The sequence below is a fragment of the Sus scrofa genome, chromosome 11 (genome assembly GCF_000003025.6).
Source record: "Sus scrofa isolate TJ Tabasco breed Duroc chromosome 11, Sscrofa11.1, whole genome shotgun sequence".
Classification (NCBI taxonomy): Eukaryota; Metazoa; Chordata; class Mammalia; order Artiodactyla; family Suidae; genus Sus; species Sus scrofa.
Window position 1 is genome coordinate 30601843 of NC_010453.5, and position 13978 is coordinate 30615820.

Below are 13978 nucleotides of genomic sequence, written 5' to 3' on the forward strand. Positions count from 1 at the left end.
CATTGATGTTCTGATTTACGGATGTTGGTTTTCAGATTTCTAAGACACAGACATTTATTTCTTCATTATAAAAATTAAAGCAGATGCATATTTGAAACTCTTATTCTAGAAACTATATGCATGTTTTAAGATGTACAAATATGTGGGCTCCAGAGGCATTAGTCAGATTTGAAATTAAGGGGAGGAAATCCTTTCATGTCTTCTAATATTTCCCTAAGTGTTAACAAATTAATTGCCAAGTATCTCTCTTTGGGTGGTGTGGTATAGTGCTTTGAAGACAGGGAAAATAAGCTTATCTTCTGATTTGTAATAAATTTCTTCCTGAGACTGAGATAGATTAGAATAAAGAGATGGTTTACTCTGAAATAAGATATTGTATGGACTGGTCCCTCGCCCTGTTTCCTTTGCAGTGTACACCACTGAGTCATTACACACAAAGATTTTCTCCCTGACTTTTCCCCAAATAACTATGTTAAACAAAGGCCCCTTTATCTCTGTTAATCCTTGCTAGTTTAAAGAGTGTTTTGACTTCAAATTTTAATTTTATACATAGTAATTTTTGGTGCCCCTTTTCCATCTTGAAATGACTGAGCACTCAATGATATATTGACAGTTCAAGGGTTAGGATCACATTGTGAATATTAAATTTTGATAACCTTTGCAGAAGAGCGCTAAAATCCAATAATTCGAGGGAAGTTATACTTTTAATTAATTTTTTTTTACTGAAGTTCAGTTGATGTACAAAGTTGTGTTAATTTCTGCTGTACAGCAAAATGACTGTTATACACATTTGTACATTCTTTTTAATATTCTTTTCCAATATGGTGTATCCCAGGAAACTGAATATAGTTGGGGCAGATAATTTGATGTTTTACCTAAATCTTTTTTCCTCATATATATGTAACATTCACAATGACTATTCCTTTGAAGGTATATTTTTGAAAGAAAATAATTGTTTTCTTAATATCTTTAATATTAAGTTTTTACTATTGCCTTTGAAATAGATAATCAATGAGATCCTGCTGTATAGCACTGGGAACTATATCTAGTCACTTATGATGGAGTATGATAGTGTGAGAAAAAAGAATGTATGCCTGTACGTGTAACTGGGTCACCTTGCTGTATAGTAGAAAATTGGCAGGACATTATAAACCAGTTATAATGGAAAAAATAAAAATCATTATAAAAAAGATTAAATTTTTAAAACAACTTAGTCTAGGTTAAAAAAGAGACAGAGCTTTTATATTTGTCAGCCAATGTAAATATGTAGGTTTCAAATATTTTTATGTCTAAATCGATTTGAATTATATAAAATTTTAAAATCAGAAGTAGTCAAGTTTTTTATCCAATCTGAGAATTCACGTTCATAGTTGTAGGGCAAAGAAAAACATTAAAATATTTTTATTGGAGATTTTTAATAAAAATTATGTATATGTAAGTTGTATATGTTTTTATATTTATAAATGTTTATATATAATATATATATTATTCTTTACAATTATAAATGTGAAACTTTCCTGTGCATTTTATTCATTTACCTGTATTTCTCTTATGGTAGTTACTGATTTTTAATTTTTAGGAGTACATTGGCTTTGCATCTGAATTTTTAAATTTTGTTTGGACTCTTTCCTGGAGAAAGCTCAATTTTATTACACACTTGTAAAGATCTATACATGTGTATGTGTGTCTATGTGTGTGTGGTTTATGGTGGGCACCTGAATTGCAAGTGCTTATAGTCATCTGAGTGACTCTATCTTTTGCAAAAAAAATCCTATAAATTAAGATGCAAAATTGAAACAAGTAAGATGATTGTGTTTAGATCTCCCCTCTTGGCAGCTTGTGTAATAGTCAGATGTGATTATAGTAGTACAGAAAATGATTCTTAATACTAAACAAGTATTTAAATTTATCTGATTGTCACAAGATCCTTCAGGAAATTATAGATTTACAAGATTAGACTAGACACTGTAAACTTCCTCCACTGACAGAACTGCCTAGAGTTCCAGCTATTGGACTTCAGAATTGTTTTCATTTTACAATATAAACATACTTATCTCTTAGTTTCTCTCATCTATATACCTTTTGGATTATCCTGCCTTTCTTGGCAAAGGGTGCACTCTGTGAAAGGGTAATCCTGTTATACCAAAGGAAAGGATGAGAATGAGGGTAAATAATTTCTTTGTAATCCCAGACTGGTCCAGAAGAAAAAGTGGATCTTGGATCAAGGGTCTCCAAGTTTGTTTTCTGCCTAGCATCTCTAATTACGTTTTTTGATGCAAATATCTAATCTGTGCAAATAGTGGCTATCTATATAATCTGCTTCTTTTTCATATCTATCATTTATACTTCAACATATCTATTGAGTTTTCCCTTAGGTACAGAAAAAAGATTTGTTATCTACCTTTTTAGTTCTAGGGCTTGAGAAAGCCCTCCACACTGTTATTTTTTATTATACACACTTGGTTAATTCAGGGGAGTTAAAAAAATAATAGAAGGCATGCATAGTAGAAATATCCTCAATACAACTACGCTTCCCTTAAACCCCTCGTCCCTCCCTCCCCCTCCTTTCTCCCTTCCTCCTCCTCTCCTTCCCTCTCTCCCTTCACTTAGTTTTCTTTCTTTCCTCTCTCTTTTTTTTTTTTTTTTTTTTTACCTTGTACATTTTTTTTTTTTGGCCTAACTAGTCACTCATTATATACTGCCTATGTCTCTTTTATGTACCTATCTACTATCTATTTATTTATATTTCTTCAGCAATAATTCCACTCTTTCATAAATTCTAATATGACCCTTGGCAGTTACATTGTCCACTTTATGCTCATAGTTTCTGCTGCTTGTACAAAAGTGCTGATTTTATTCACTGTCTGTGAACTGCTGCTGTCAAAATTACAGTCTAATCGTAAGGTGAACAGCATATAATGTATCATAATCAATACTCAAAATTCGCTCCCTAGGATGTGACAGAGTAAAAAGCCACAGAGTTTCAGTAGTGAAGTGCAAACAATCATCTTATGTTGATGGTTTCAAATTCAAGGTCGATTTATACTTTCATATATCTGCATTATTCTAAATCATTCACTTTCTTCTTTAAACTCATATCAGATTCATTCAGAGCTGGGCTACCCAAATTGCTGAAATTGAGGCCAGTCAATATTGAAATATAAAGCTATGTTGTATTTCAAAGAAACTGTATAGCTTATAAAGGATTTTTTAAAAAATCACAGCTTTAAAAGATACAAAGTATTACCAAGTTTCATAGCACATTTAAAGTATTACCAAGTGAAGTAGGACATTTTCCTACTGTATTTTTTGAAGGGTAAAACTGGTTAAGTGAAATGATACATATTATTTTTTTTCCAACACTTACTGACAGAAATATAGAGACATAACATTTACAATTCCTTTTCAGATTAGGTGATATAAACAGATACCTGACATTAAGCTTTTCAGATATCCTGTTGCTTAATTTTTGCTCTACTTTAAATTTACCCAGGAATGCTTTCTAGAAAATTTTATGTGGCTAGATCCTTCTGCCGTTTGTGTCCATCTGTATGACAACCTTTCAAATCATAGACAGTATTTGAGTCTGTAGGTAGATAGTTCTGTTTGAGGCTACATTTCTCAAACATTCTTACCTTCATTACATAATAAACTTAATGTATTTAATCACTGATAGGTAAATATATTTTCAAAAATATGACAAAATTAAAATAGAGGCAAACCCTCTAGATACTTTTTAACACTTCACATGTGAATGATACATACTATGAAATATCGTAGGATTTTTGTTCTATTAAAACACTATTTTCACTCTTTTATAAAAGAGTTTTTTTCATAGGAAATTATTTTATCCTAAAACATTTTGTGGTTTATTTTCTTTTTCTTTCTGGATAAGGAATTATTTATGTGTTCTAAATATGAACTCAGATTGGGGATGTGACTTTGAAAAGGAACTGTGTAGATTTATCAGTGCTATTAAATGTACTGCTTTCTATTTTAAATATCTTTATGAGGATTTTTTTTTCCTTGTGTAGGACACTATCCATTTGTAGAGATCCTCTCGCATCAATTAAATGGCAATCCCAAGGGTTCCCAAATGTGTAGGGAATTTTATTCCCATCACATTGAGGTAAATTGTAAATATCCTCTCCTGAAAAAAGTCTCTGATTTAAAAACAATCATTAAACTTAAGGAGAACAACCATTTGTAGATGAAAGGGACAATTGGGAAGATGTAGTTCAAGGTTATAATATAAAATATTGAGGTCATGGACCTATGTGGTTTTTGTCATATTGACGGAATTTTCTTTCGTTCTTGTTCAGCATCTTTGAAATAGTGATCATTGAAGAATGCTTTATTCAGATTATCTCCACACTTATTGCAAAAGAGAGAAGCAAAAATTCTCACAGAAAGCATCATCATTTAGAATAAGAATCATGATTTGTCATTCATTCTGAACTATATCAGTTGAATAAATCCATTTTCACCTACTTACACCGAAAACAAAAAGCTGAAGTGAAGAAAACTGATTACATGATCAATACGCAAATCTAATACAATAGGAATGTGCACTTTTTGACAAGCTTATTCATAACACATTCTGATAGAAAATTCCATTTCCTACTCTCTGTGGGAAAAGTTGGTTTTTAAAGGAAATTTTTTATTTCATGACTGTCACCAAAATAACAATTACAAGCAAAATAGGAATAAAATATGAAAAAAAAAAAAAAAAAAAGAAAAAGCAGCTTAGTACTTGTTATGGAAGTTTGCAACCCAGTTTTTGCACTGTTATTTGATTTGAAAAATTAATCCTCATAATCCTTTTTGAAGTTCGCTGTTTCCAGGATGGGTTATACAGAACAAAGACTAACTGATAGCCTCAGGAGGTTAGTTTACAGTGATGCTCTATTCTACTGAGAATGATTCTCCAATGGCCACTTTTTACTTCTTCCCAGGCTATGGGAATTCGTTAATATCTAGAGAATAGACTTAAATAAAACCATTGTCTCAACCAGCAGGTTTATGCAACCATCCTGAAATGTTTTAATTATTGTTTTCTTTTCCTTTTTAATTAAGAGACCAGAGGTCAAGCAAACCCAGGGAGAGCCTATCACAGTCTCTCGGTAGAAATGTAAAAGCAAACCTAATGATTGGATTTGCTGTTCTCTCTTTTGTCTTTGCAGAACCTGAAGAGTGTGTTAATTGCACAGATGAATGCCGAGTGCTTGGTCATTCTGACAGGTGTTGGATGCCACAGTTCCCTGCAACCAATCAGGCTGAAAATGCAGATTACCGCACAAATCTCTTTGTACCCACAGTTGAAGCTAACGTTGAGACTGAGACTTACGAAACTGTGAATCCCACTGGGAAAAAGACTTTTTGTACATTTGGAAAAGACAAGCGAGAGCACACGATTCTCATTGCCAATGTGAAACCTTATTTAAAAGCCAAACGTGCCCTGAGCCCTCTCCTCCAAGAGGTCCCCTCAGCATCAAGCAGCCCAACCAAGGCATGCATTGAGCCTTGCACCTCAATGAAAGGCTCCCTGGATGGTTGTGAAGCAAAACCAGGAGCCCTGGCCGAGGCAAGCAGCCAGTACTTGCCCACTGACAGTCAGTACCTGTCCCCCAGCAAGCAGCAGAGAGACCCTCCCTTCCTGGCTTCTGAGCAGATGGCAAGGGTCTTTGCAGATGTGCATTCAAGAGCCAGCCGGGATTCCAGTGAGATGGGCGCTGTCCTGGAGCAGCTTGACCACCCCAGCAGGGATCTGGGCAGAGAGTCGGTGGATGCAGAGGAAGTCGTGAGAGAAATTGATAAGCTTCTGCAGGACTGCCGGGGAAATGACCCTGTGGCTGTGAGAAAGTGAAGAAAAAAAAAAAAAAAAAGCATTGGCATTTTCTTGTCTCTTCTGTCGATTTAAAAATGATCCCTCCTGGTGACAACCCCATTTTATAGGGATAAAGAAAGACCGATGCTGCTTTAAGGCTTTTAGTGAACATCTGAAGTGCCCACAAGTATGTTCTTTTCACTGCTGTTTCTATTTCAGAGATAACAATGGTTTTGTTTTGACCAAACTTATATCAGGACAGAATTAATGATGCTCAAAGAGAAAAGAAAAACAGAGAAGAAGGAGAGAAGAAAAAGGAGGATGAGGAGGCGAGTTACCTTTTGACAATCTGTTAGGAAGGTATGCAGTGTGAAAATGGAAGTTTATTCTGATCACTCTGAGACTGTCCTCTGTGATTTATGCTGACTTTAACTGTTTACCTATAAACCCCATACAAAGCAGGGTCATAATTTGTGATCTGTGGTGGATTTCTAGCAGTCACCGCAGGCTTCTACTGAAAGTCCTGAAAAGACCTTGCAGTAGTCCAAGCTACACCAAACATTAACACATATTTGTGGTAAACATTTCTGTATAAAGTTACCTGCCACACACATAAACACAAAGAACATTCCATGTCATTAGTCGGAACAAAAATTTAAAAACTGGGTCATTTGTGAAACACCTCATGTCGTATAAAAGTTAAATGTAAAAAGATATAGTCCATTTTGTCCTGCACACACACAGACTAATTCACTTCATTAAAGGAGAAGAAGATTTAAAGGTTTAAAATGCTCTTTAGCATTTTAGTGTCCAACAAACATATAAATGGTCATGGATATGTTTTAAATATGACCTAGAAAAGTTTGAAAATCAGTTACCATTGAGTGATGATGTTCAGAGACAATTAACATGATTAATATGTTTTATTCATTTGTGGACACTAAAATAGCTCAGGAAAGTGAAAATGTCTTGGACATACACAAATCACATGACCATTTAAATGTGCAAATGTAAGAAGATTCAATGTGTTTACATCAAATGACATATTTTTTATTGATTTATTGCAGATTCAGTGCATATGAGCCAAATTGTTGAGTGTATAAGAGCTATATTGTGTATTTTATTAAATTAATATATAGTTGTGTTGCAAAAATATTTGGGCTTATATTGTAAATGGCAAGTGTTGCCTCGGTAGCTGTCGAACTCTATGAGTTTTGTTTTTTCCTGCTTCCTTTTCCCCATGGAGTGTTGGAAGCAGTGCCTCAGAGCAAAGTCTCTTGTTTAATGTATAGTCTACCAAGTACTACAGTACATAATCTGTTCAAAATGTGTTTGAGTGAGCTGATGGAGCTAACTGAAAGGTCAAAAAATACATCCGTCAGTCATGGTTACGTGCAAGTCCTTGTGGAAGCTTTTATTAAAATCATGCTATATCACAAGAATTACATCTGTACCAATACCTGAAACTTCTTCACATTTTTTCAGTAACATAACAGCTTCTGCCTTTGTAGATATCATACTGTTGATTGGTTCTAAAAAGTATCTTAAGTGGTTCAAGATGTGTGTTCCCATTATATTTCAAAACCATGCAAAATGCTTTAATGCATGTGTGGTACCAGCACTGGTTACTTGCATTGTGTTGTGTTTTATAAGAGGTCTGGGTCTTAACAAAAGGTTTGCCTTTTTTTTCACTGCTCTTCTGCCTCTTTTTATTGGTGTCCTTTGAGAACAATACACCTATTCCTTCATTTGGTTGCACCTTTCCTTGTGACATTTAGCAAGTTTCAAACTTACTTCCATATGAGGCTAGGAAACCTCAAATTTCAGGAATTGGGAAAAATAAAATTAGTACTTGCAGAAGTAGCAGCAGATGGGAAAATGCCTTGATTGACATTTTTCTTCAGCATTTAAAATTTTTGGCATTTTACAGCTTCATGACAAACAGTTTCCAGCCCATACCTTAGAAAATGTGGTGCTGAGTTAAATAAAGGCTGTTTGTGCACTGGAGCAGAAAAATGCATTATTTGCAAACTGGTGGAGAATTCTGTGCCTTCTTTCCTGGCCACCAAGCCAGTGTAGAAACAGCATAAATGTCATAAAATCCTTATATTAAAAACAAAAACAAAAGCAAAAACAAACATTGAAATGAATTAGTTTTTGTAATTTTCAACCTCAAAAAATCCAACTGAAAATATTTCTGTCAAATGCCGTCAAGATTTTAGACTGTACCTCGTTTGCAAAACTGCTTGAAAGGGAAGAGTGGACAACTCCCATCAGCCTTATTCTCTTGAGAACTGTATTTGGTTCCTAGTTACAGCCTTTCCAAAGCTCTACTCTTGGTTTTTTTATTCGTAAATGTTTAAATTAGAAAAGAAGGGATCTTGTACATGTGAAACCTAATTGACTCTCTATATTTTGGACAATTTATGTATCTGAAATGTGTTGTCTCTGTTATATGCTGTTATTTTTTGCCAGGAGACTACAGGTTGATTTAGCTTGATAGCTGAAATTCGATGGAAAACTAATTTCCATTTAGTCTGACCAAGTATTGCCTCTCTCTTACTAGCCAGATAGCCAAGTAGTAAAATCTAAGGCACTATGTAAATGAAATCAACAAAGAGAGTAGGATTTATTTTTAAAATGTTCTTAACGCTGAGTAACCAGTTGTTCAATTTCTTATATGTGTCTGAAGACGTTAAAATAATATCAGATTTTAAGAACTGGTTGTGCCAATGTGTGAGGGATTACCTTTAGGCTCTCTGTCACCAGTGATTTACTAGTGTTAGCTGTTTAATACATTATCTGTATTTAGTAGTGATTATTTATTTACAAGTTGGTGGTAATTCAGCAGTCAGGACTCTAAGCTTTTATAGTTGAATTGAGGGAATCTCGCTTTTATTCATTTGGCTGACAACTGCCTTTATCACAGACCTCTGGTGCTTGGCTTCCAAGGAAGTCTATGAGATGCCAAAATTACCCCTTTGGGGAGCAGCTCGCTCAAAGGGGTGATGCATGATCAAACAGTGATGTATGTCAAGGGGTTTCAGCATAATTCAGAATGTGAAAAAATTACCTTAGTTCACATCTTCCGATTACTAAAAATCCCACACATTCAAAATGAATAATAATACTTTGTCTTTTACGTCCTTAAATAACTGAAGTCAAGCACAGAAAAAGAATTTATAGAGATTTTCATAAGAAAGTCAAAGTTCTAAAAATTGTTTGTTGTTGAACTAAAACAATATCAGTAACAAAACAATCTTTTCATAAAATGTCAGTGATGAAAGATCTTTTCATCAAAATTAGAAGTAGTGAGAATCAGTGTTAGTTATACCTATACCAAAGTAAACATTAAAGAGACGTATCATGCAATTTCAAAGAATGCTTTCATATTATTTCTTAACCTGACATCCTTATCCTTATTGCAAGCAACACGTAAAGATTGGCTCACTACTCCATAAATTAATTGAATTCCTGGTAGGGAAATTGACTCATTTTGTTTTTCCTAAATTAGCTGAGATCTTGTAAAACATGACTTCCATTTAAAGAATCTAGGTACGGTTCAATTGAAAAAACGACACCATAAAGAAAAAAAGTCATGTAGTGATAGAACAGTCTGCTTTATTAGAACCAGGTTAAAAGCTGTTTGTTGCCTAATGGAGTAGAAGTTGCTGAGGTCAACAAGTAGACTGAGGTTTGGCATAATATATGCCCACTCTTTATTGTCTAATTATATTCTTTTGACAACAGACAGCATTTATCGGAGCGTTAATTCAAATGAGAGGTTTGGCTATCAAGATGTGTTGATTTGAAACGTAACTGAATGAGCCCTGAATAAAGTCTGACTTTTCCTGGCCCTAGTGTTTTGCAGGTTGGCTATTCCCATTTATCAGCCCCATCACTCCATAAGGTTCTTAGCTGCACCAAGTGATTGGTGAACAAGGACAACGGCAACAAAGCAGCATACATTGTATGGATTTATCTCAACGCTATTGTTAAATGGCTGTGTTTAATGTGACCTATCTGGAAAATGAGGACTCCGAATAAAAAGCTTATACTAATAGTGGTGTGCCTTCCCTTGACTTCATTACTACACTGCATACCGTAGGGACCCTGATCGTAATTATTTTGGAAAACAACTATGGTATCACAACTGTTTTTGTTAGTTCTTTATTTGCCAGTAAAATAAGATTTTGGAAAGTTTTATTTAACAATAATGTCAAAAGGTTCTCAGTGGGAATGGGTTATCAGTCTTCCAGGTTGCTTAGATAAGTTGGATAGTCAAATAATTACCACGGATCAAAGCCTAATGGTATTGGTGGCTTTTATTATTTATAATTGGTTTGAAGATAATTTGGTACAAAATCTTAAAGGATGTCAGAAAAGTCATTTTTATAAGACCTCTCATAATCTTACATGACTGGTGAAACCATGTATTTATAAATGGCATTTTATTTATTTATTTATTTATTTTGTCTTTTTGCCTTTTCTAGGGCTGCTCTCACAGCATATGGAGGTTCCCAAGCTAGGGGTCCAGTCGGAGCTGTAGCTGCCGGCCTATACCAGAGCCACAGCAAAGCCAAATCCGAGCTGTGTCCACCATCTACACCACAGCTCACGGCAATGCCCACTGAGCAAAGCCAGGGATCGAACCTGCAACATCATGGTTCCTAGTCGGATTCATTCACCACTGAGCCATGACGGGACCTCCATAAATGGCATTTTAAAGTAAATACATATTTATTGTGGCATCAAAATAATGTTTTAAGTAGAAAAGCCTCTGTTTATACTCATTTAACACACATTTATTGAACTCCTACTGTGTGTTTTCCCTGGGTGTTGTGCCTCAGGAGTAAACAGTAAACAAGGATGGTACCTGGGTCACAGCCTGGTGGGAGAAAGAAATAGATAAGTTCTAATACATATTACTGTTTGTAAATTGGATGTGCTTGTTTGTATTTTCCCTCAACTACTCCCCACATTTCATTTTTCTGCCATCTCGCTTCTGTTGAATGGCATATCCTAAATTACAAACCAACATAATATCCTGTTCCTGTATGTCTTTTTTTATTTTTTGTTTTTTTGTTTTTTTAGGGCCAGTTCCCAGGCTAGGGATCAAATTGGAATCTCAGCTGGGGCTGCTGGCCCATGCCACAGCCATAGCAACACGGGATCCGAGCCTTGTCTGCAACCTACACCACAGCTCCCAATGCTGGATCCTTATCCTACTGAGCAAGCGCAGAGAAGGAACCTGCGTTTTCATGGATGCTGATCAGATTTGTTTCCGCTGAGCCACGAGGGGAACTCCTCTTTTTTTTTTTTTAATTTTGCTTTTCTTCTGACAGTATAACTTAAATCAAGAAGAGTGCATTGATTTTTCATATTCAAGGATATATTTATGGTTTAGACTTACTGGGATAGACTAAATGGCTTATCTATCCATTATTTTACTCATTTATTTGTTAACATGTCTGTTTCTTTTTCATTGAGCACCACTTAAGTGTCAGGTGCCATACAAGGATCCTAAGGTACAAAGGACTAAGCCAATTACATTTTATCCTCTGAGTACTTATATCTTGTGTCTAGGTGATATATGCTAACATAAGAATTGACCTGATTTTGCCTAGACACTATTACCCTTTTGTAGGAAAAATAATTTCACTTTTAAAAAAAAGTAAAACCAGGTGTTTATCATGCCATTCATTGCTTTCAAGTGTGAGAGCTGTTAACTGACTCACCTGAACCACCTAATCAGAGTGGTGGGAACAGGGAGTCATTCAAACAAAGAATCCTGCCTGGCCAGGATGTAACCATGAAGTCATGAGTGGACCATGTATCACAGGCTTACTTCAACTCCAGGTCAGTGAGCTACTAGAGCCCTTCAAATTATGGTTTTTTTTTTTTTAAGTAGATATGCCCAAAAGGTACAATTCTTTGACAATCATAGAGAACAATGATTTGTAGGCTCTGAAGAGAACAAATTCCTAAACATCCTTAGAGCATCAATATGGCACACAGAAATAGATCATCAAGTTAATGGACCATCTTCTAACTCTTTATTACATGATTTTGGAGATGGTTGCACATGGTTCACCAAGGAAATATATTGTTTTCTGTTCCTGTTAGACATTAATAATATGAGACAACCCATTGTATATTAGGGATTAAATTCTCAGTATTTATAAAAGATGGTGCAGTTTATTTCATTGTTTCCCCCTTTCAATATTTCAAAAAATTATCCAAATAACAGTTTTTTCAAACTATTTTACATGGTAATGAGTATCTTACATACAACATTTGATTAAGGGAAGGAAGATTTTTGTGAGATTTTACAAATTTTGTATCACCCAGTTTTTTGTATCATCCATTAGATTGAATAGATGCTCTATTTTTTGTCTTACAAGTGCAACATTTCACTTTGAGAGCATCAACTTGTAAATAATCTATAGCATTCTAATAAATGATTTTGATCATGATTTATATTTTAAAATCCAGGTTCTTAAAATTACAATCCAGAGAATTTTTTCAAAGATTGTCAAGGAACAAAAAGAACCAAGTTTGGAACCCTCTTTTTGTTCACCTTTCACAGATTATCAGTGTATTTTGTGTAAAATACTGGTGTTTAGCACTCCTCATATGAAAATTGTGATTATTTCCCCTGAAAGTTTATAGCATCAGGCAGGCCAAATAAAAGAATAATTACACAAACCTAAATTAATACTGATAAATTCTGTTTGTAGAGAATTTTCCAATTCCCAGAGAATTCTCACAAATTTACAAGACATTATAGAATTAAGAATTCTGAGGCTTAAGGGGGTAAATGGACTTATCCAAGGACAGCTAGCTTGGAAGAGTTTATCCCATGCTTGAATATAGGTTCCTCTATTTGTTCTAAATTTTGTGAATTCTGCGATCTTGCCCTATTTAATAGCTTGCCTCTCCCGTGTCTTAAATTTATTTTCCCAAAACATTAAATGATGCCAGCAATGTTTTCCCCTTTAAATTGACAGTCACATCATATAATTTATGTTATCTCTATGTTAAGGGTTTATAACATTAAATAATTTGAAAAAAAGAGAATAGGGATTGTAGTCTCTAAGAAAAAGACTTCATAAGAATTGAGCCTCTCTTCAGATTATCCTTAATTTTTTACTGTCATGTATAAAAAATATTTCACAGTACTGATGGTATGGCCTCCAAAATATTCTAAAAGAGTATTATGAAAGATCCGTTTTTCTGTGAACTTGGTATATTCTCACCTACAGGAAATTATATAGACTTTAATTCCTTTATATCATGAAATTTCACATTTCTAAATTAATAGGATTACTAATTGGCTTCTTAGAAATAATTACACAAACTCTAGTAATATCGAAGGTGTTTTGCTATGTTATATCCACCCGTATAAATTGATGTACATTCATATAAAGGCATGAGAGTCCAATCATTCTGAAAGCCAGTATCACAAAATAAAGAGAGGGAATTTAAATAATAACAATATGGCTGAGGAATGAACAACGCATTTTTTAATTTATGACTTGCCTCAACCATGTTGAATAAAATGTTATATTATTGCCATCGTCAATGATCCAATGAAAATGAGAGATTGTGATTCCTATCAAAGTCATTTTCTGGCTGGTTAATCCAAAGTGAAGTGTTTTGATTCTGCCTGAATTTAGCTTACTATAACATCTTTAAAAATCTCTCCAATTTACAGAAAGCCAACTTGTTCTTAACAGGTCCAGAAATAAAATTTAATGTCCTTCTAACACTAATAGGCTACTTTACATTTTGGAAATTTAAATTCAAATAGATGTGATAGTCATTCCTTCATTTTATTGATCAGCTAAATATATCAGCACAACCTCTTCGGCCTTATTAAATCATATTTTGAAATTATTTCCTTTATTTTACAGTTGAAAAACTGTGTCTTCAATATAATTATTTGCTTTAACATAATATTTTTGAAATTTTGTTTACTCTTTGCATTTAAAAATTAGATATTTTCTATATATCTTAAAAAAATTAAACATTCTATGTTTATCTGCTGTCTTGCATGGGACTGATCTCTTATGTTCATATTAATTTCATCATTATCTCCAAATATCAATTATCATGTGGTCTCTTTGTCTATTTATTTTCCACTAAATA

At 34.1% G+C, this 13978-nt stretch overlaps 1 protein-coding gene across 3 annotated transcripts in view; it reads left to right on the top strand.

The window, feature by feature from the left end:
• PCDH17 (protocadherin 17) overlaps positions 1-9890 on the top strand; it is a 100954-nt gene extending 91064 nt beyond the window's left edge. For 2 of the 3 annotated variants that reach the window (XM_013980574.2, XM_021065647.1), the window contains exon 5: positions 5184-9890. In XM_013980574.2, coding sequence (XP_013836028.2) covers positions 5184-5866 — 683 coding nt within the window. In that variant the 3' untranslated portion in view covers positions 5867-9890. The remainder of the gene's footprint in view (positions 1-5183) is intronic. The other variant, XM_001927267.7, reaches the window with a different exon arrangement.